The 21,702-nt window shown below is 42.6% G+C and overlaps 1 protein-coding gene across 2 annotated transcripts in view; it reads right to left on the reverse strand.

Annotated features, from left to right (window-relative positions):
* TENM4 (teneurin transmembrane protein 4) overlaps nucleotides 1-21,702 on the reverse strand; it is a 792,376-nt gene that overhangs the window by 190,256 nt on the left and 580,418 nt on the right. For both annotated transcript variants that reach the window (XM_015115340.3, XM_077964103.1), the window contains exons 11-12: nucleotides 18,611-18,825; nucleotides 10,583-10,793 (exon numbers count right to left, since the gene is read on the reverse strand). In XM_015115340.3, coding sequence (XP_014970826.2) covers nucleotides 10,583-10,793; nucleotides 18,611-18,825 — 426 coding nt within the window. The remainder of the gene's footprint in view (nucleotides 1-10,582; nucleotides 10,794-18,610; nucleotides 18,826-21,702) is intronic.

A 21,702-nucleotide genomic window follows, 5' to 3' on the forward strand; every position in this document is an offset into this window, starting at 1 on the left:
TAATAATAATAATAAAAAAGAATCTTACCATAAAAAAAAAATAAACAAACAAACAAACAAATAAATAAATAAATGAAAAGGCCAGACGCGGTGGCTCACGCCTGTCATCCTAGCACTTTGGGAGGCCAAGGTGGATGGATCACAAGTTCAGGAGATTGAGACCATCCTGGCTAACTCTCTACTAAAAATAAAAACTAAAAAACCATCTCTACTAAAAATACAAAAATTAGCTGGTTGTGATGGCGTGTGCCTGTAATCCCGGCTACTCAGGAAGTTGAGGCAGGAGAATGGCTTGAACCAGGGAGGTGGAGGTTGCAGTGAGCTGAGATTGCGCCACTGCACTCCAGCCTGGCAACAGAGCGAGACTTCGTCCAAAGAAAGAAAAAAAAGGAGGAAAAGACACCAGAGATCTCTTTCCCTCCATACATACACAGAGAAAAGCCCACATGAGGACGAGGACAAAGTGAGAAGGTGACCGTTGCTAGCCAGGAAGAGAGGCCTCACCAGAAACCAACCCTGCCAGTACCTGGATTTTGGATGTGTAGTGTTCAGAACTGTGAGAAATAAACTTCTGTTTTAAACTACTCAGTTTGTGGTATTTTGTTATGGCAGCCCTAGCAGACTAACACACTCCTTTATTTCTTCTTTTTAGGGTGACTCTTTTCTTGTATTTTTCTTTCTGGATTCCCACTTCTGCTCTGTCCCCAAGTTGCTAATTATATTTGTACACTGCTTTCCAGCTCACTAAACACTCTTCTCAAAATACGTCCTTTCTGCCTCACAAGCTCCTTCTACATGCCTGGCAGAGGTAGCAGCCCTTCTCTCTGCTCCCATGGAGCTCCCACGGACCCCTTTGTTGGCCCAGGCCACATTATACTGGAAGTATTTATGAAAGGGTTGGTTCTCCCAATTGATTGTAGGCTCTTTGAGGGCAAAACTTCTGTTTTATTCACTGTGAAACCTCCAGCACTTAGCAAAGCAGATGTTCAGCAAATGCTGAATACTTGACACATTTAGAAACACACTGAGTACCTACCATGAATCCTATGCTTTCACATCATTGTCAGATTCTCTAAAGTAAGTTTGATTCCCAAGGATAGATGAGTTTGGTGAGGGTAAGACTTATCCAAAATCCCACAGCTCATAACTAGTAGAGCCCAAATCTAAACCCAGGCTGGGTTGACTCCAAAGTCTTTATCCTTTCCTTGGACCACACCATCTATCTGGTCAGCTCTACCCCCAACTGTACTCCTGCCTCCAACAACCTCAACTATCGACCACCAGTGCCAATTCCAGCAGAGATTCACATGTTAATTGCAGCTAGGTTATTCCTAAGAGGGTGTTACCGAACAGGCGGCCTCACATTTAATTATGTCCCACATATCAGTGGTGCTGTAAAGGGAAAGAAAAAATAATACCACTATGTGAGAACCCTCTCAAAGCTGCCGTTCTGTCAGTGGAAAAGCCAGCTGGCAAACGGGAATGAGCAACTGCCTTTAGCAACTGATAGAAAAAAAAAAAAAAGAGCTAAAAGAAAATAAAAATTTAATCATCATTTGTAAAAATTAAACCATTACTGATAAAATATCTTCCATCAGAAGCTCCATCTGAATGGAGGGTGGGAGCAGGGGTTCCTGCAGCAGGAGTGAGTGCCAGGTTAGAGATGTTCTATAAACAAGTCAGATGAGTGGACAGCAGGCATGTGGCTGGCCCATTGTGAGTCTAGGAGGTGTGAGTGCCATGGTCTCTAAGGCCCTATCTGTCTTTTTGACTCTCTATGAAAGGGTATAAGGACACACATGGGTGTCACCACTCCAGAAACTTGGATTTAGACCTGGTCACTGAGATGTAAGAGTAAGAATGTGTGCTTTGAATTGCTAACCTACCTCTGCTATTTCCTATTTATGAGATCTTGGCAATTAGCATTAGATCTCTGAGCCTCAATTTCTGAATTAGGCTTCTATGTGTTTCTCTGGATTTCTTTATCAGGACGTGTGTTTACCACTTATCCTTATTTATCTTTACATATGTGTATATATATTTGATGATTGTCTTTAAACTTGAGAATCCATCTCAAACTGCCTCAAACCTGTCTATGAACACCATGGAGGCAGAAAGCATGACTATTTTATATACCAGTGACAGTGCATGCCTGCTCAGAACTGGCACATGAAAGGCAATGAGTAAACACGGGTTGAATAAAGAACAAATGAACAGATGCAGTGTCTAGGTCTGTCTGCAACCTGAGTCTACCACTCTGGACTTGCTCCTGCTGTCTGTCCCCCTTAAAGTATCATGCAAGGTGCTTTGAGGCATAATGGAAAACATCATAGTTCCTGGATGATACAAAGAGACTGAACCAAGCCATTTTCCTTCCTCCTCAATTACATGGGCAGCTTCTCCTTTTTCTCAGCTTCGCTTACCCTAACTTACTAGCCCATGAAAAACCTCAAGGTCAAGTACCATGTCTGCCTCCTGGCTATACCGATGCCCAGACAAGGGTCTGGCACATGGTAAGGGGGAGGTTTTAGTTGGTCTTTGTTGAACCAAACAGACTTGATGAAGTCTGTGGCAGACACTGCTATGTGCCTACCCCATATTCATTTCCCTTCTCCCTGAGAGAACCCTAATTTTGTTGAGAGTACCAATGTGGCAAGCTAAAAATATCCCCTTCCTCAGACTTCCTTATAGCTCTGAGTGTCCAAGTGACACAGCTCTGCCAAAGAAATGGAAGCTGAATGTTTTAGGGAAAATTCTGCTTTCCTGCTTCCTTATCTTTTTTTATTTTTCCTGCCTCACATGCAGACATGAGCCCCAGAATTATAGCTGCCATTTTATGACCATGAGGTAGCAAGCATAAAAACAGCAGCCCATCTTCTAGACAAAAAGTGTGCATGAGAACATCAAAACTCCACTTAAATGCTACTCTACTGGGGATTTTGGTTATCTGTACACTATTGCCTTGCTAAGTATTTCCCACAGAGAGACAAGCCTTTATTGCTTGGTTGCTGCATTGTCCTTGGGCTACTTTTTCTTCTTACCTGCCCTTGCAATTCCAGGTAAAGATTCTGAAGGTTCAGCAATGGCAGAACACTTTTACACTGTTGGTGGGATTGTAAACTAGTTCAACCATTGTGGAAAACAGTATGGCGATTCCTCAAGGATCTAGAACTAGAAATATCATATGACCCAGCCATCCCATTACTGGGTATTTACCCAAAAGATTATAAATCATGCTGCTATAAAGACACATGCACACGTATGTTTACTGCGGCACTATTCACAATAGCAAAGACTTGGAATCAACCCAAATGTCCATCAGTGACAGACTGGATTAAGAAAATGTGGCACATATATACCATGGAATACTGTGCAGCCATAAAAAAGGATGAGTTTGTATCCTTTGTAGGGACATGGATGCAGCTGGAAACCATCATTCTTAGCAAACTATCACAAGAACAGAAAACCAAATACCGCATGTTCTCACTCATAGGTGGGAACTGAACAATGAGATCACCTGGACTTGGGAAGGGGAACATCACACACCGGGTCCTATTATGGGGAGGGGGGAGAGGGGAGGGATGGCATTGGGAGTTATACCTGATGTAAATGATGAGTTGATGGGTGCTGACGAGTTGATGGGTGCAGCACACCAGCATGGCACAGGTGTACATATGTAACAAACCTGCATGTTGTGCACATGTACCCTAGAACTTAAAGTATAATAATAATAATAATAATAAAATAAAGAAAGAAATTTAAAAAAAATATCCCAAGGGCAGCAGAGATGCTGGGGGTGGGGACAGTGGGGAGCCCTGCCCTTCAGTGAGCAGAGACGTTTACTGGCAGGGCTAGTGTCCGAGTCTGCAGATGTAGTGCTCTGATACTCCTAGCTCTCTTCCACTCAACAGAATTTTGGCCACAGTCTGTCTCCAATGGCTGACTTGAGCTCCCTTGGCCTACAATTTCATTCCACTTATACCAGATTGCTTCAAATAAATCACCATATCAGGGAGAGGTAAATTCACAGGGTGCTTTTCCAAAGAAGTGTTTCCATTAGAAATTTCACAAAGTGTTGCCAATGTCATTTACAAGAAGGTTAATTTATTACCAAGAGACCTCAATTCTTCATTGCTGTATTTATGTCTTATAATTCAGAGGAAGAGGATATAAGGAGAGGTGGAGAAGGGACTTATTAAAAACCAAAAATCACTCCTCAATCATTTTTCTTAGTTTCTTCATTTAAGTAGTGCAGGTTTTTACACAAATTATGGTATATAATGTCAGAGATTTTTCTCTCCAGATCTTTGTAAATGCACTCAGAGGCAAATACCTAATCAAAGTAATGGAAACAAAGAAATAACACAGTCCAGTGGCCTTTGGAAAATCATGAAGGACCCAATTTTGGTGACCCTTGGAAGATGGGAATTTGGGTGAATTTAGGTGAAGTATCGAGGCATACCTAGAGAAAAAGAGGAATGGATTGTAGGGAAAGCAAATCACTAGCTAGCATCACTGAACAAGTTCTTTGTTCTTCCTCACACCCTCTTTCCCTCCCTCCTTTTCTTTGTCCTTCTGAAGTCACTAAGTTCACTCCCAGTAACCTCCCTTGACCACATAAATTCACGAGCTCTCGTTCCGGGTCTCATCAGATAGAACTTCTAGCTCTAATCATTTTATTCCCTTGCTCAAAAGCCTGCCATAGTGCCTAATACTTAAATAATAAACATTTTGCTTAGCGTGGCATTTAAGGCTCTCCTTGATAACTCATTTCTCTCCTTTAAGGCATTCTGTGCTCCAGTCAAACAGAACTGCTGGCTTCTTATAGCCAGCTCTTACTTTTCGGCCTACCGAACTTTACTCATGCTGGTAGTACCTACTATCTGTAATAATTTCCTTAACACTTGCCCTACCATTTTCCTTTTTTAAATGTAAAAATTTCACCCATTCTTTAAGGTCCAAATTAAATGTCACTTCATCCAGAAAGCTCTCCCTGACCCATCCAGCTAGACAAGTCCTCACCTTCCTTCAACCCTCGTGGGACTTTGATCCATGACTCCAGGAGAGACCATTCTTACTCTTTTCCTTGGCTTAGAGCTATTTACTATATAAATCTTTCATCTCCCTTAATCTGGACTATGAGCTACTTTTGCCAGAAGCCATGTCATACCTTCCCTGTAGCCTCAGCTTGGGTAAGAACAAAGATGCAATACTTACTGGATAATGGAAAGCAAAGAGGAAGGAGAGAAGGAGGAATAGAGGGAAGAAAGAAACTAAATCTGCTTCTAATCCCTGGACATAAAGAACAGACTGATTTATAGTAACTGCCTGGACATGAACAAAATGACTCTTCTTTTCAGTGAGTACCAGGGAGGCCAGAGCAAGTTTCTCATAAAAATTCACAGTCTCTACATTTTCTAACAGCAGTTCTCATTTCTTTTCTCTAGGTTTCTAAATCCACTGCAGGGCACCTCTGTTATGTTCCAGCCTGGCTCACATTGCCACAATGTCAGGCTGATCTGTCCTCTATGCTTCAGCATCAGCCAGAATGAAAAGATAGGATGCTATCTGAAGAATGAAAGCAGTACAATACGAACTTGTTAGGTCTTGGGTTGCAAGCAATACATACAAAGGTATTTTTACTTTTAAAATTTTAGATGTGAGATTTTCCTCATGGTCTTCTTAATGACTTCTCAAGAAAACTTCTTGCGTTGATGTAATATGGTTATTAATAATTGAAGGCAAGTTAACAAGGGGGAAATTACATTCCATATAATACAAATGGAAAAAATATTTAATAGTAACAGTGAAAAATAGTGAGAGATTATGGTATTGTGCGGACAGTGTGGGATATGGAGACCAAGTTTCATCCTAGCTTTGACCTTAACTTTGGGCTAGTCAATCAAGTTTTCTGAGCCTTGATTTCTTCATCTGTAAAGTTGAGGTCAACATATCTATTGTCTAAACTTCTTGTGAGGACTAGGTAACATAAAAAAGAGAGTTAAACATGGTCCTCAACACACAATAGGTGTTCTGTAAATATTTGCTGAGTGAATGAATGAACAGATGGAAAACAGAAGTAAGTGATACCAAAAATGGCAGTTTTGATACTGGGAAGAAGGCAAATTGCTAAAGGAGGAAGATCATAAGCTTTGGAGTCAGACAGATGCAAATTCATGTCCTAACTTTTCTTTTAACAACCCTGAACCTTAATTTACTCATCTGCAATAGGGAGGTGATAATAAAAATAAGAATAATCATCTCATGGAATTACTGCAAGCCTTAAAGAATGTATGTGAAAACGCTTTGCAAACTGCAATGAGTGAATTACAGTTCAGCTAGTGATACACATTCTCCTCCTTCGTTCAACATCTGGGGTCAGCAAGGCAACACACCTCAGCCCAGCCAGGACCAGAGTCAGCAGGCTCGGATTCTGGATCTCCACCTGCAGGGAAAGCCTGTTGTTTCTGAAAAAAGCTTCCACGTTTTGTTCTAAAACTTGCTTGGTTTCAGTGCTGTGTGTGTGTGTGTGTGTGTGTGTGTGTGTGTGTGTGTGTGTAAATGCATCTAGTTCACCGGGAGCTCTGTCAACATCAGGTCTCTGTGTGTATATATTTGTGTGTACAGTTTGTAAAGTGCTTTTAGATTTTTTAAAGGCAAAAGTTAAACTCATGTCACTGAAAATCCTCAGCTGGATTGCATTAAATGGAGGGAAAAGCAAAAACGTACACAACATAGCCATTTGTGAAACACAATTATTTCTCCTGTTACTTAATTACAAACAGACATAAATACTCTGGATTCTGACATCTCAGATCTTCTTAAATTCTAGATCCGCATTTTGACATATAATGAAGGAAGGGTTGGATTCCAATTTGTGTGTTAAGCAAACCCGAGAGTTACAATTATATATTGGGACCATAATGACTTCACTAAAACAAGACCTAAACTTTTAATTAACCTGCCAAGACAAATTACAACTCATAGCTCAGAGGTAATGATCACAGACAGCTGAGACTCAATGCCAGGGACTCTTGGGGAAAGAGGGATTAATAGCAACATCAGAATCAGTCTGTTTTTATATTACAGAAAAAAACCGTATTCATTAAACCATTACTGTAGCTTGAAGGGAGGGAGACAGGTCAGAAAGGCAGCAAGAGAAAGGTGGAAGGAGAAAGAGGATGGGAGAGAGTATTAAAACAGCTTCCATTTATTGAGTGCTTGTGGTAGCCCAGAGCCTGCGCTAAGCACTTTCTATTTCTCTGTTTAATCTTCACAATAGGGACTGCAAAGTACTATTGTTCCATTTTCCAGACAAGAAGAATGAGGCTTAGAGAGGTGGCATAATTGTCTCTGGTCGCAGAGCTAACATGCGACAGTAGGGAAGGAAGGAATGGAAAATAGTTCTGGTAAGGCATCTGTCTTCAAAGCTTCCTTGACAGAACACCGGAATCAGGATCCCCTGGGCTTTACTGCAGGCCTACTGAGTCATATTTTCTGGAGAAAAGGCCCAGGAATGTGAATTTTCCCCTGGCGTCCCAGGTGATTATTTTATTCAACAGTGTTTGAGAAACATCTGTAAAGTACTGTATCTAACTCCTTGCCACTCAAAATGTGGTCCACAGCAGCCTCGGTATCACTGGGTGAGGTTGGAAATGCTGAATCTAAGGTCCCACCCAGATCTGCTGAAGCAGAATTTGCATTTTATCAAGACTTTCAGGTGGTTCACTCAAGTCTGAGAAGCATAGTATGACCTAGTGGCCCTAAAATACATTACAGGGTTAAGAGGAAGTGAAGACAGGTGTCCACATTTAGGTGAGAATAGCAGAACCAGAGGGAAAAGCAAGACCATCTCCCTAATTATGACAAGACAGGTTAGCAAGCTCTGACAAGCCAAGGGTTGGAAAAGATGCCACACTGTGCCTATGGTTTATTCCTCTATGATGTGTATCCTAATTAAAAGTGGCTTTCTTCTGGGGTTTGTATTAATATCCTTTCATATTTATGCTAAGTTATTAAAAATAAGGAATTCTGATTGTAAAAGTCCTTAGTTTTGAACAAGTACTACTCTATGCTTCTTTGTAAACCATGCTTAAGGGAAATCAGGCCACGAGACCATGAAGCTGTAACTCGGGCACCACCACGACTTGATGATCATGTCCCTAAACTGTCGCCATCCTATCTGGAGAGGAAAAAGAATCAGGGCCTGTAGCCTCCCAAACTCTGCCAAGTGACAGCCTAACAGGATGACGGCCAGACTGGGGCCTCTGATGACAGGGAACGGGCTATACTGTTAGCCTTAATGTCACCAGTGACTCTGAGCTGCAGCCTCAAATACCAGAATCCTGAAAAACTAAAAGTTGGGAACCCCAAGTGATTTGTGTAAGGTCAAAACCCAAGTTTGTGCTGGAGACTGAAAATGGAGCAAAATCCCTGCCACAGTTCACAAGAAGGTATCCGGGCAGGAAACCAACAGTACCACAACTGCCTGACAGTCGCTGGCGCCAATCCTGCCAGGGGAGCTTGTCCCCTCATTCACTGCGTGACACTGCACCCCACTGGGCTGGATGCCAGGAGGCAGATAAGATCCTGGCAAAGCCCTGTCCTCTAGGCACTCAGAGTCCAGCGGCTCAGACAGATATCTCTAAAACAAGGACTGTACAAGGTGGTAATTTCTACATCAGAGCTAGTTGCCTGAAAGCCTCTACCTCCTTCATTTTGCCAAGAGGGTAAAATATTGAGCCTGTATTTAGAGCAGAAGCTTTTTAGCCACACCCTGTATTTAATGGGAAGATACTTTCTGTCTCAACACAAAGGGTAAAATTTCAAGTAAGTGGGAAATGGCCTGAAAATGACTCCTGTTTAAAAGTAAGAACCAGGGGCTGGGTATGGTGGTTCATGCCTGTAACCTCAGCATTTGGGAAAGTCAAAGTGGGCGGCTCACTTGAGCCCAAGAGTTTGAGACCAGCCTAGGCAATGTGGTGAAACCTCATCTCTACAAAACATACAAAAATTAGCTGGGCATGGTGGTGTGTGCCTGTGGTCCCAGCTATTTGGGAGGCCGAGGCAGGAGGATCACTTGAGCCCAAGAGTTCAAGGTTGCAGTGAGCCCTGATTGAGATACTGCATCCCAGTCCAGGTAATAGAGTGAGACCTGGTCTAAAAAATAAAAAGTAAGAACCAGGGTCTTGTAAGAGTTTTGGAAACCTAGTACCAGATTCAGAGATTTTTTTGGGTTTTGTTTGAGACAGTGTCTCAGTCTGTCACCCAGGCTGGAATGCAGTAGTATGATCACAGCTCACTGCAACCTCAATCTCCTGGGCTCAAGGGATCCTCCCACCTCAGTCTCCTGAGCAGCTGGGACCACAGGCATGCACCATCACACCTGGATAATTTTATTATTATTATTATTTTATAGAAATGAGGATCTTGCTATGTTGCCCAGGCAGGTCTTGAACTCCTGGCCTCAAGCAATCCTCCTGGTTCTGCCTCCCAAAGTGCTGAGATTATAGGTATGAGCCACCACATCTAACCTGGATTCACACATTTTTATCAGACTCCATTTTTCCATGTCAGAGAGACTCCTAGCCAATGACTGAGACAGAGAGTTTTCAGGTGAACTCTAGACCACGTAGAACTGTTCATTAAGCAGAAACCCCCTTCCCAGCTGTTCTGTTTAATGCAGTTATATTCTTCCATAACTTTTATTTTCCTGTAGGGAATTTTTATCTCCAGGCTATGTCATAGTGCTTCTAATATAAACTCAGAAAAAGATGTTTTCTGACCCGAACCGCCAAGACCATCACGTCCTCCAGCACACTAGGGCAGTCTAAGAGGCGGACACATTCTCTGCAATGTGTCAGTAAAGAAGAGAAACTCTTTAAATAGGGTACCAGGCTTCCCAGAAACCCACAGGCTTCTGCGCTGGCCCAGGGTCTCAGGGTGAACTGGAAGCTGAGGCCCTCTTCCACTGCAAGGGACAGTGAAGGTGTTAAGCACTCATTTAGCACATAAGGGCCCATTCTTTGTCAGAGATTAGGACATCTCTATTCTCAACAAAACCCCAGTCTGACTGATGGCATGGTTCATCCAGCCTTTTGCACTACTGTTCTTACTCTCTCTTCAAGCCTGTATCCTCTTTTCTCATTGGCCAGGGGTTGTTGGCTCCAAAACAAAAAAGAATGAAAACCAAAACAAAACCCAAACCACAAACAGTGAGGTGAACCAAGTGAGACTCTAAAGACAAATACGTGGGAGAGAAGTGCCAAGAAGAGAGATGTTGCATGTGTGTGGCTTGTCCAGGACTCGGGTCTCACAATTCCACCCCCATCTTGAAATGCACTGCACACCAATCACCGACAGCAGGAGACAAGCAGTGGGCGACAGCCCTGGGCTCAGGTGCCAGTTCAGAAGGGTGGGTGATTCCTTGTGCAGCAGGCCTAGTCAGGAGGGTCTCCTGCCAAGCTCCGGGGCCATCCACAGCTCGGACATCCCCTTGTCAGTGTCAGTCCCAGAATCTCCATGCGGCCTCCCACCCAAAGAGACAATATCCCACAGCCTCCAGAGAGTGTGGCTCCCTTACCAATGGCAGTGGTGAGAAAGGAAACCACTTCTGACTCCTTTCCGTCATTGTAAAAAGCCAGGTGCCAGATTCCTGAATCCAAATACTGGATGAAGCCTGTCTCATGGCTGGAGGGGGGCACAGCTCCCCGAGACTGGCGTGGGGTCCCCTCCAGGCTCCGCGCCTCCTGGGTTAGGAGCCTCCTGCCATCCAGCAGCTCCACAAAGTCAAACTGAAAGACAAAGCAAGCACAGTTAGCAGTGGGTCTGTTCCACCACGCACCAGTGTCCTTCCCGGGGCTTCTCCTGGAGAGGGCATTGGGAAACAAAAAGAGAGGCAAAAAGGGCCCAAAGAGGCTAAGGGTGCAGGAAGGTTGATCAACCAACTCAACCCTTCCCCAGATCCCATTTTTTCATGGTGATATTCTCCCGGTTCTCCTGTGAGTGAGGCATAATTAGAGGATTATTTTTTACTCTCATTTTATTTTAGTTCTTTTTGTACCGGTAGTGTGTCTTCCCATGGCTGAGTCTGTACCAGGACATGCTTTTTTTCAATGCCGGGTGTGTGGTTAGAAACCCAGCCACTTTACAATTGGTTGAACTCCATGCAAGTCATGACAACAATCTCAGGGGGTGGTGGAGGGGAGCAGAGGCAGGTGGCTAGGACTGGGATTGGAGCATTGGATGTGATTGGAACATCAGTCATGTGCAAATGAAAATTTGATCTATGTCTATTTTCCTTTGGTCAATGGTTCTTTCTGAATGCTCTAGTTTTAGGGAGCAAATTTAGGGGAACTAAACTGGATTAGCTCAAAATTCTATCAATAATTACATGCTGTGTCAAATACAATTGCCAATTGGTCAGAGACTGCTCATATGAGACTCCAGAAAAGTCAGTTACACTGTGTTAACAACAAGTAGGTGGTTAAGTCCTACTGGCCTACTAGCAAGCAAATTGAGTAGTTATCTAGCAAGCTAGCTAGCTTTAAAAACCAAAAAAGATATTTATTCAATTTCGTGAAAAACTGTCTGGAGATATGAGGCCAGGACTAGCATACCAGTCTGCAGTCAATAGGGGCTTAAGGCTCTTCTGTGATTCCTTCTTTGGCAAACATACCGTCTTTTAACTAAAAATCTTAAATAACTAGCAGGGCTAGGAAGACTGCATTTGGCCTGGGAAAGCCCGATGGATGCCTATGATTTACATTACTCCAGTTCCAGAGCTGGCAGGACCTTGCACAAGTGTCTGTTGTATATTAATCATGATTGGTAATATGTCAGTCATCCTGGACAAGGTTTTTTCAGTGTTTCTGGTGTGCATGTGTCTGAGTCAATGTGTAACCCTGAAGGAGAGAAGGAATGAGAAAGACTAGGGAAGAAACGTTTATTCTGAGCCAGGTCCTGCACTAGCTGCCTTATAAATGTTATTCTTTATTCTTCACAACAGCCCTGCCTAGTGGGTATTGTTATCACCATCTGATAGATGAGGAAACTTGCTCTGAGAGGCTAAGTGATGGAGCCAAGGTTATAATGCTGATAACAAGAGGATTCAAACCCAAATCTGTCTGATTCTAAACTGCATGCTTTTTTCTCCAGATCACATTTCCTGGATAATTTAACTTAGGAGACTAGGTAATAGCAGAAAGGCTGTTAAGAGATTTTCTAGAATTCCTTCCTCCTAAAAAGCCCGTGATATAACCTTACTCATCTGAAAGGGCGGGTCTCAGAGAGAGTACATGATGAATGGGCTATAAAATATATAAACGTCCCTTCAGGCTTAAGGCTCCGGATTGGGCTTCCTAACTTTGGGTTAAGATTTGAGGTGGGGGGGGGCGGAGCAAGATGGCCGAATAGGAACAGCTCCAGTCTCCAACTCCCAGCGCGAGCGACACAGAAGACCGGTGATTTCTGCATTTTCAACTGAGGTACTGGGTTCATCTCACTAGGGTGTGCCGGACAATCGGTGCTGGTCAGCTGCTGCAGCCCGACCAGCGAGAGCTGAAGCAGGGTGAGGCATCGCCTCACCTGGGAAGCGCAAGGGGGAAGGGAATCCCTTTTCCTAGCCAGGGGAACTGAGACACACAACACCTGGAAAATCGGGTAACTCCCACCCCAATACTGCGCTTTAAGCAAACAGGCACACCTGGAGATAATATCCCACACCTGGCCGGGAGGGTCCCACGCCCACGGAGCCTCCCTCATTGCTAGCACAGCAGTCTGTGATCTACCGGCAAGGCAGCAGCCAGGCTGGGGGAGGGGCGCCCGCCATTGCTGAGGCTTAAGTAGGTAAACAAAGCTGCTGGGAAGCTCGAACTGGGTGGAGCTCACAGCAGCTCAAGGAAACCTGCCTGTCTCTGTAGACTCCACCTCTGGGGACAGGGCACAGATAACTACAAAAGCAGCAGAAACCTCTGCAGACGCAAACGACTCTGTCTGACAGCTTTGAAGAGAGCAGTGGATCTCCCAACACGGAGGTTGAGATCTGAGAAGGGACAGACTGCCTGCTCAAGTGGGTCCCTGACCCCTGAGTAGCCTAACTGGGAGACATCCCCCACTAGGGGCAGTCTGACACCCCACACCTCACAGGGTGGAGTACACCCCTGAGAGGAAGCCTCCAAAGCAAGAATCAGACAGGTACACTCGCTGTTCAGCAATATTCTATCTTCTGCAGCCTCTGCTGCTGAAACCCAGGCAAACAGGGTCTGGAGTGGACCTCAAGCAATCTCCAACAGACCTACAGCTGAGGGTCCTGACTGTTAGAAGGAAAACTATCAAACAGGAAGGACACCTACACCAAAACCCCATCAGTACGTCACCATCATCAAAGACCAGAGGCAGATAAAACCACAAAGATGGGGAAAAAGCAGGGCAGAAAAGCTGGAAATTCAAAAAATAAGAGTGCATCTCCCCCGGCAAAGGAGCGCAGCTCATCGCCAGCAACGGATCAAAGCTTGACGGAGAATGACTTCGACGAGATGAGAGAAGAAGGCTTCAGTCCATCAAACTTCTCAGAGCTAAAGGAGGAATTACGTACCCAGTGCAAAGAAACTAAAAATCTTGAAAAAAAAGTGGAAGAATTGATGGCTAGAGTAATTAATGCAGAGAAGGTCATAAACGAAATGAAAGAGATGAAAACCATGACACGAGAAATACGTGACAAATGCACAAGCTTCAGTAACCGACTCGATCAACTGGAAGAAAGAGTATCAGCGATTGAGGATCAAATGAATGAAATGAAGCGAGAAGAGAAACCAAAAGAAAAAAGAAGAAAAAGAAATGAACAAAGCCTACAAGAAGTATGGGATTATGTGAAAAGACCAAATCTACGTCTGATTGGGGTGCCTGAAAGTGAGGGAGAAAATGGAACCAAGTTGGAAAACACTCTTCAGGATATCATCCAGGAGAACTTCCCCAACCTAGTAGGGCAGGCCAACATTCAAATCCAGGAAATACAGAGAACGCCACAAAGATACTCCTCGAGAAGAGCAACTCCAAGACACACAATTGCCAGATTCACCAAAGTTGAAATGAAGGAAAAAATCTTAAGGGCAGCCAGAAAGAAAGGTCGGGTTACCCACAAAGGGAAGCCCATCAGACTAACAGCAGATCTCTCGGCAGAAACTCTACAAGCCAGAAGAGAGTGGGGGCCAATATTCAACATTCTTAAAGAAAAGAATTTTAAACCCAGAATTTCATATCCAGCCAAACTAAGTTTCATAAGTGAAGGAGAAATACAATCCTTTACAGATAAGCAAATGCTTAGAGATTTTGTCACCACTAGGCCTGCCTTACAAGAGACCCTGAAGGAAGCACTCAACATGGAAAGGAACAACTGGTACCAGCCATTGCAAAAACATGCCAAAATGTAAAGACCATCAAGGCTAGGAAGAAACTGCATCAACTAACGAGCAAAATAACCAGTTAATATCATAATGGCAGGATCAAGTTCACACATAACAATATTAACCTTAAATGTAAATGGACTAAATGCTCCAATTAAAAGACATAGACTGGCAAACTGGATAAAGTGTCAAGACCCATCAGTCTGCTGTATTCAGGAGACCCATCTCATATGCAGAGACATACATAGGCTCAAAATAAAGGGATGGAGGAAGATTTACCAAGCAAATGGAGAACAAAAGAAAGCAGGGGTTGCAATACTAGTCTCTGATAAAATAGACTTTAAACCATCAAAGATCAAAAGAGACAAAGAAGGCCATTACATAATGGTAAAGGGATCAATTCAACAGGAAGAACTAACTATCCTAAATATATATGCACCCAATACAGGAGCACCCAGATTCATAAAGCAAGTCCTTAGAGACTTACAAAGAGACTTAGACTCCCATACAATAATAATGGGAGACTTCAACACTCCACTGTCAACATTAGACAGATCAACGAGGCAGAAAGTTAACAAGGATATCCAGGAATTGAACTCATCTCTGCAGCAAGCAGACCTAATAGGCATCTATAGAACTCTCCACCCCAAATCAACAGAATATACATTCTTCTCAGCACCACATCGCACTTATTCCAAAATTGACCACATAATTGGAAGTAAAGCACTCCTCAGCAAATGTACAAGAACAGAAATTATAACAAACTGTCTCTCAGACCACAGTGCAATCAAACTAGAACTCAGGACTAAGAAACTCAATCAAAACCGCTCAACTACATGGAAACTGAACAACCTGCTCCTGAATGACTACTGGGTACATCACGAAATGAAGGCAGAAATAAAGATGTTCTTTGAAACCAATGAGAACAAAGATACAACATACCAGAATCTCTGGGACACATTTAAAGCAGTGTGTAGGGGGAAATTTATAGCACTAAATGCCCACAAGAGAAAGCAGGAAAGATCTAAAATTGACACTCTAACATCACAATTAAAAGAACTAGAGAAGCAAGAGCAAACACACTCTAAAGCTAGCAGAAGGCAAGAAATAACTAAGATCAGAGCAGAACTGAAGGAGATAGAGACACAAAAAACCCTCCAAAAAATCAATGAATCCAGGAGTTGGTTTTTTGAAAAGATCAACAAAATTGACAGACCGTTAGCAAGACTAATAAGGAAGAAAAGAGAGAAGAATCAAATTGACGCAATAAAAAATGATAAAGGGGATATCACCACTGACCCCACAGAAATACAAACTATCATCAGAGAATACTATCATCTACGCAAATAAACTAGAAAATCTAGAAGAAATGGATAATTTCCTGGACACTTACACTCTTCCAAGACTAAACCAGGAAGAAGTTGAATCCCTGAATAGACCAATAGCAGGCTCTGAAATTGAGGCAATAATTAATAGCCTACCAACCAAAAAAAGTCCAGGACCAGATGGATTCACAGCTGAATTCTACCAGAGGTATAAGGAGGAGCTGGTACCATTCCTTCTGAAACTATTCCAATCAATAGAAAAAGAGGGAATCCTCCCTAACTCATTTTTTGAGGCCAACATCATCCTGATACCAAAGCCTGGCAGAGACACAACAAACAAAGAGAATTTTAGACCAATATCCCTGATGAACATCGATGCAAAAATCCTCAATAAAATACTGGCAAACCGGATTCAGCAGCACATCAAAAAGCTTATCCACCATGATCAAGTGGGCTTCATCCCTGGGATGCAAGGCTGGTTCAACATTCGCAAATCAATAAACATAATCCAGCATATAAACAGAACCAAAGACAAGAACCACATGATTATCTCAATAGATGCAGAAAAGGCTTTTGACAAAATTCAACAGCCCTTCATGCTAAAAACGCTCAATAAATTCGGTATTGATGGAACGTACCTCAAAATAATAAGAGCTATTTATGACAAACCCACAGCCAATATCATACTGAATGGGCAAAAACTGGAAAAATTCCCTTTGAAAACTGGCACAAGACAGGGATGCCCTCTCTCACCACTCCTATTCAACATAGTGTTGGAAGTTCTGGCTAGGGTAATCAGGCAAGAGAAAGAAATCAAGGGTATTCAGTTAGGAAAAGAAGAAGTCAAATTGTCCCTCTTTGCAGATGACATGATTGTATATTTAGAAAACCCCATCGTCTCAGCCCAAAATCTCCTTAAGCTGATAAGCAACTTCAGCAAAGTCTCAGGATACAAAATTAATGTGCAAAAATCACAAGCATTCTTATACACCAGTAACAGACAAACAGAGAGCCAAATCATGAATGAACTTCCATTCACAATTGCTTCAAAGAGAATAAAATACCTAGGAATCCAACTTACAAGGGATGTAAAGGACCTCTTCAAGGAGAACTACAAACCACTGCTCAGTGAAATTAAAGAGGACACAAACAAGTGGAAGAACATACCATGCTCATGGATAGGAAGAATCAATATCGTGAAAATGGCCATACTGCCCAAGGTTATTTATAGATTCAATGCCATCCCCATCAAGCTACCAATGACTTTCTTCACAGAATTGGAAAGAACTACTTTAAAGTTCATATGGAACCAAAAAAGACCCCGCATTGCCAAGACAATCCTAAGTCAAAAGAACAAAGCTGGAGGCATCACACTACCTGACTTCAAACTATACTACAAGGCTACAGTAACCAAAACAGCATGGTACTGGTACCAAAACAGAGATATAGACCAATGGAACAGAACAGAGTCCTCAGAAATAATACCACACATCTACAGCCATCTGATCTTTGACAAACCTGAGAGAAACAAGAAATGGGGAAAGGATTCCCTATTTAATAAATGGTGCTGGGAAAATTGGCTAGCCATAAGTAGAAAGCTGAAACTGGATCCTTTCCTTACTCCTTATACGAAAATTAATTCAAGATGGATTAGAGACTTAAATGTTAGACCTAATACCATAAAAACCCTAGAGGAAAACCTAGGTAGTACCATTCAGGACATAGGCATGGGCAAAGACTTCATGTCTAAAACACCAAAAGCAATGGCAGCAAAAGCCAAAATTGACAAATGGGATCTCATTAAACTAAAAAGCTTCTGCACAGCAAAAGAAACTACCATCAGAGTGAACAGGCAACCTACAGAATGGGAGAAAATTTTTGCAATCTACTCATCTGACAAAGGGCTAATATCCAGAACCTACAAAGAACTCAAACAAATTTACAAGAAAAAAACAAACAACCCCATCAAAAAGTGGGCAAAGGATATGAACAGACATTTCTCAAAAGAAGACATTCATACAGCCAACAGACACATGAAAAAATGCTCATCATCACTGGCCATCAGAGAAATGCAAATCAAAACCACAATGAGATACCATCTCACACCAGTTAGAATGGCAATCATTAAAAAGTCAGGAAACCACAGGTGCTGGAGAGGATGTGGAGAAATAGGAACACTTTTACACTGTTGGTGGGATTGTAAACTAGTTCAACCATTATGGAAAACAGTATGGCGATTCCTCAAGGATCTACAACTAGATGTACCATATGACCCAGCCATCCCATTACTGGGTATATACCCAGAGGATTATAAATCATGCTGCTATAAAGACACATGCACACGTATGTTCATTGCGGCACTATTCACAATAGCAAAGACTTGGAATCAACCCAAATGTCCATCAGTGACAGACTGGATTAAGAAAATGTGGCACATATACACCATGGAATACTATGCAGCCATCAAAAAGGATGAGTTTGTGTCCTTTGTAGGGACATGGATGCAGCTGGAAACCATCATTCTTAGCAAACTATCACAAGAACAGAAAATCAAACACCGCATGTTCTCACTCATAGGTGGGAACTGAACAATGAGATCACTTGGACTCGGGAAGGGGGACATCACACACCGGGGCCTATTATGGGGAGGGGGGAGGGGGGAGGGATTGCATTGGGAGTTATACCTGATGTAAATGACGAGTAGTTGGGTGCTGACGAGTTGATGGGTGCAGCACAGCAACACGGCACAAGTATACATATGTAACAAACCTGCATGTTATGCACATGTACCCTAGAACTTAAAGTATAATAATTAAAAAAAAAAAAAAAAGATTTGAGGTAGGAGCCCATGCAGATCAACAGGGTATGTGGGGTTCTGGTTACCTGTGTATGTGAAGGAGGGAGGCCTTTTCTGCCATAAATGCCAACCAGGGCTGCCTTTCCCAGAGACACATTGAATTTCAGATGCACAGGATGGTCTATGAACACTTGAGATCTCCAGAAAGTGCCAGGAGGAATCTTCTGGGAAGCTCGCCTCCCCACATCAATTTCTCCAGAATCTATGAAACTGTCCTCTGGAAAGAAACTACTGGGCTTTCCTATCAAGACACAGGGAAGGGAAGACAAAGACATCTCAGTTAGCCACATGGGAAACGAGAAAGCAGGGCATCTGAACACCGGGACTCTCCTTAGCCTCACACCCTTCTCTACAATGTTCTGCTGTCAGCTTCCTCCCCGCCCTGGCCCTCCCCACATGGAGGAGGAAAAAGGTCCAGAACTTTCTTTCCCCCCAGTGATGCTCAAATGATTCTGCTAAAAATACGCACTCTTCCAAAGCAGTATGGGTCCTCCCCAAGGGCCATCTGTTTACTGCATAATTCCACAGCTTGTTAAGATATATTTTGATCCTAAAAATAATCATTTGTGGTCACATGAGAATAGCTCTGTGATTTGGTGTGTTAAGGGGTGCATGGTAAAATAGAAAGGATAGGGGAATGAAGTGTTATTAATTTTCCAAGTCAGAATGATTCCCCAGCAGTGGGAAGCATGACTTGGTGGAGTAAGGCATTTAAAAAGCTCACTAATTTATGTACATATTGGAAGCCAAATTCTGAGGCTAAGATATATGGATGGGGGTTGTGCTTAGGGCAGGGTTAGGGGCTGGGGAAGATGAGGAAAAGATACTTCTGAAAAGAGGAAATATTTCTGCAAAATGTTCCTTTGTCTTTGGATGAGGGTAAATATCATTTTTGTGCTAAAATGGGTCAAGCTGAGGGAATTTCCCAAGTTCACACACCAAGCCTATGCGATACTTGGAAATTCCACCCAGGCTCGCAACCCTGTGCCCAGCATCCATGCAGGGTGCCATGAGTAAAGTCTCTTGGCCATTTCTATACCAATCAGGAGGGTGACAGCTCTCTGGGGGCACCACAAATGCAAGGAAGGAAAGCAGCTTATCAAATTCCCTCTATTTAGTAATTAAACACACTCATAGGTGAAAAATACAAACCCTAACTTCCTGCCAGACATCAGCCCCCTGAAGAGTTGAGAAGGAAGAGGAGAGACTCTAGGGATGTTAGGAAGACCACCCTTAGCACAATGAAAGACCAGCATCAAGTCAACAGGCTGTATTTTATTTGTTGTTATGAAGGACTTCCTGGGTATCCTGGTTCCAAGGATTTCTTTGTGATGTTAGAGATGTTCGAAGAGACACTTCAGAGAACAAGAATTCATTTGTAAAGAAAACACACTTCGGAACTTTTTGTAAACAGCATTTGGGGAATAGGAAATTAAAATGTCTTTCTTTCCCCCTAGCTTCGTAAGACTCCTTACAAAGCACATTTGATGCTGAAATGAAGTCTGGCAGGGCATTGTTGTAGTCATAAAATATTTTACTGTTTTAAATAATAAAATTCAATTTAAATGTTAAACTTCTCCATATGTTATCATTCCCTTATAAACTCCTAGGCAGAAACATCAGGTTTTTAGCTTCAAACTGTTAAATGTTATTTTAATTAAAAATATGCCAACAAAAAAGTTAAAATGCGCACTATCAATAAAAGTACCACTAGTATTCTGTCATTAGCATGGGAAGGAGTTTGCTTTTTAATTCCTTTGTGGAAGGAATGTGCTTCAGACTTTTACCTTGAAAAATACAGATACACAAACCACCATGCTGTGATTCACAAAGTTCAAAGACAGAACCGAAATTCACAATTGATTGAGATGGAAGAGAATTATTTACATTCTTTCTTATCAGATTTTTGGGTTCCCAATACCACAGCCATTCTATATTCCAGGAGGAAATAGTCTGCCATCAGCTTTTAATTTTGCTAGGGAGGCAGAACTAAGAGGGAGAATGAAACAAAGCAGATGCCTTCTGAGCTTTTTCCTCCTAGAAACTGAAAAGAAATAAGCGCAACACTGCTAATTCCAAGGATGCGTTTCCTTTGTGAGTAGGTGGGAGTCTGACCTGATGGGATTTGAAAATTGTCTGAATTCAAATAATTCCCATGTCTGAAAATACATAACGGAAAACTGCTCCCCCATTTTAGCATGCTACCGGAGAACCCTGCACAGTTCATTTTCTCCCTCAATGAGCGTATTTTTAGGAGACAGTGACTGTGTCAGCTAGGTTTTGCAGCCTTATAAGTCAGAGGTCTGCAGGCCTCAGGCATAAATAAGTTGGCTCTTACCCCAGAGGAGGTGACAAAAGGGGACTTTTCTGGCACTTTAGTATTTCACCTAGGTGAGCTGGATGGGAGGGAGGAATTGTCTTGAGCGTGTATATGCTGAAATAAAAACAGTGAACTCCACTCTAGGGCATATCCTCCAACAGGACCTTGAGGGCCTCTGGTCACCAGAGGTCTCCAAATCCCACCACAGGGACAGGCTGGGAGCTGCTGAGGGGGAAAAGCTAACAGCCTGCTGATCACCTTTACCTGAGGGGAAAGAGTCATGAGATGGGCTGGGCTGAGGATTGGGAAAGTGAAATTCCTTCCTTCTGTCTTGCTTGTTAAAAATCTGTATTGCCTTACACTTTCTGTCCTTAATTCTGAGCACCAAGCTGTGAGCACTAGGATATAAAATATCCTCCACCATGAAGCAAAAGCCACCAGTGATGGAATCATAAGGGAGAGGAGAGGCTGGAGGCAATTGGAGGCAAAAAGCCTTGTATATACAATTCTTCTTATCCCTACCTACATTCTGGAAGATAAAAATAGTAATAGATTTTAATGGTGGTAACAGCAATAAAGGTAGAGGTGGTAGTATTACTAGTGATATTGGCTTCCACTTGATGAGCTCCAAGCACGGTGACAGGTACCTTCATGTGTATCGGTTCAGTTAATTCTCAGAGCAATATTAATATCTGTATATGGAGGCTCAGAAGCCTTAAGAAACCATTTTGGGATCCCTCTTTATTTATTAAAATATAGCTTCTGAAGGGATCAAATTGATGAATGGTTAACTAAAAC

Source organism: Macaca mulatta, chromosome 14 (genome assembly GCF_049350105.2).
Source record: "Macaca mulatta isolate MMU2019108-1 chromosome 14, T2T-MMU8v2.0, whole genome shotgun sequence".
Taxonomy (NCBI): Eukaryota; Metazoa; Chordata; class Mammalia; order Primates; family Cercopithecidae; genus Macaca; species Macaca mulatta.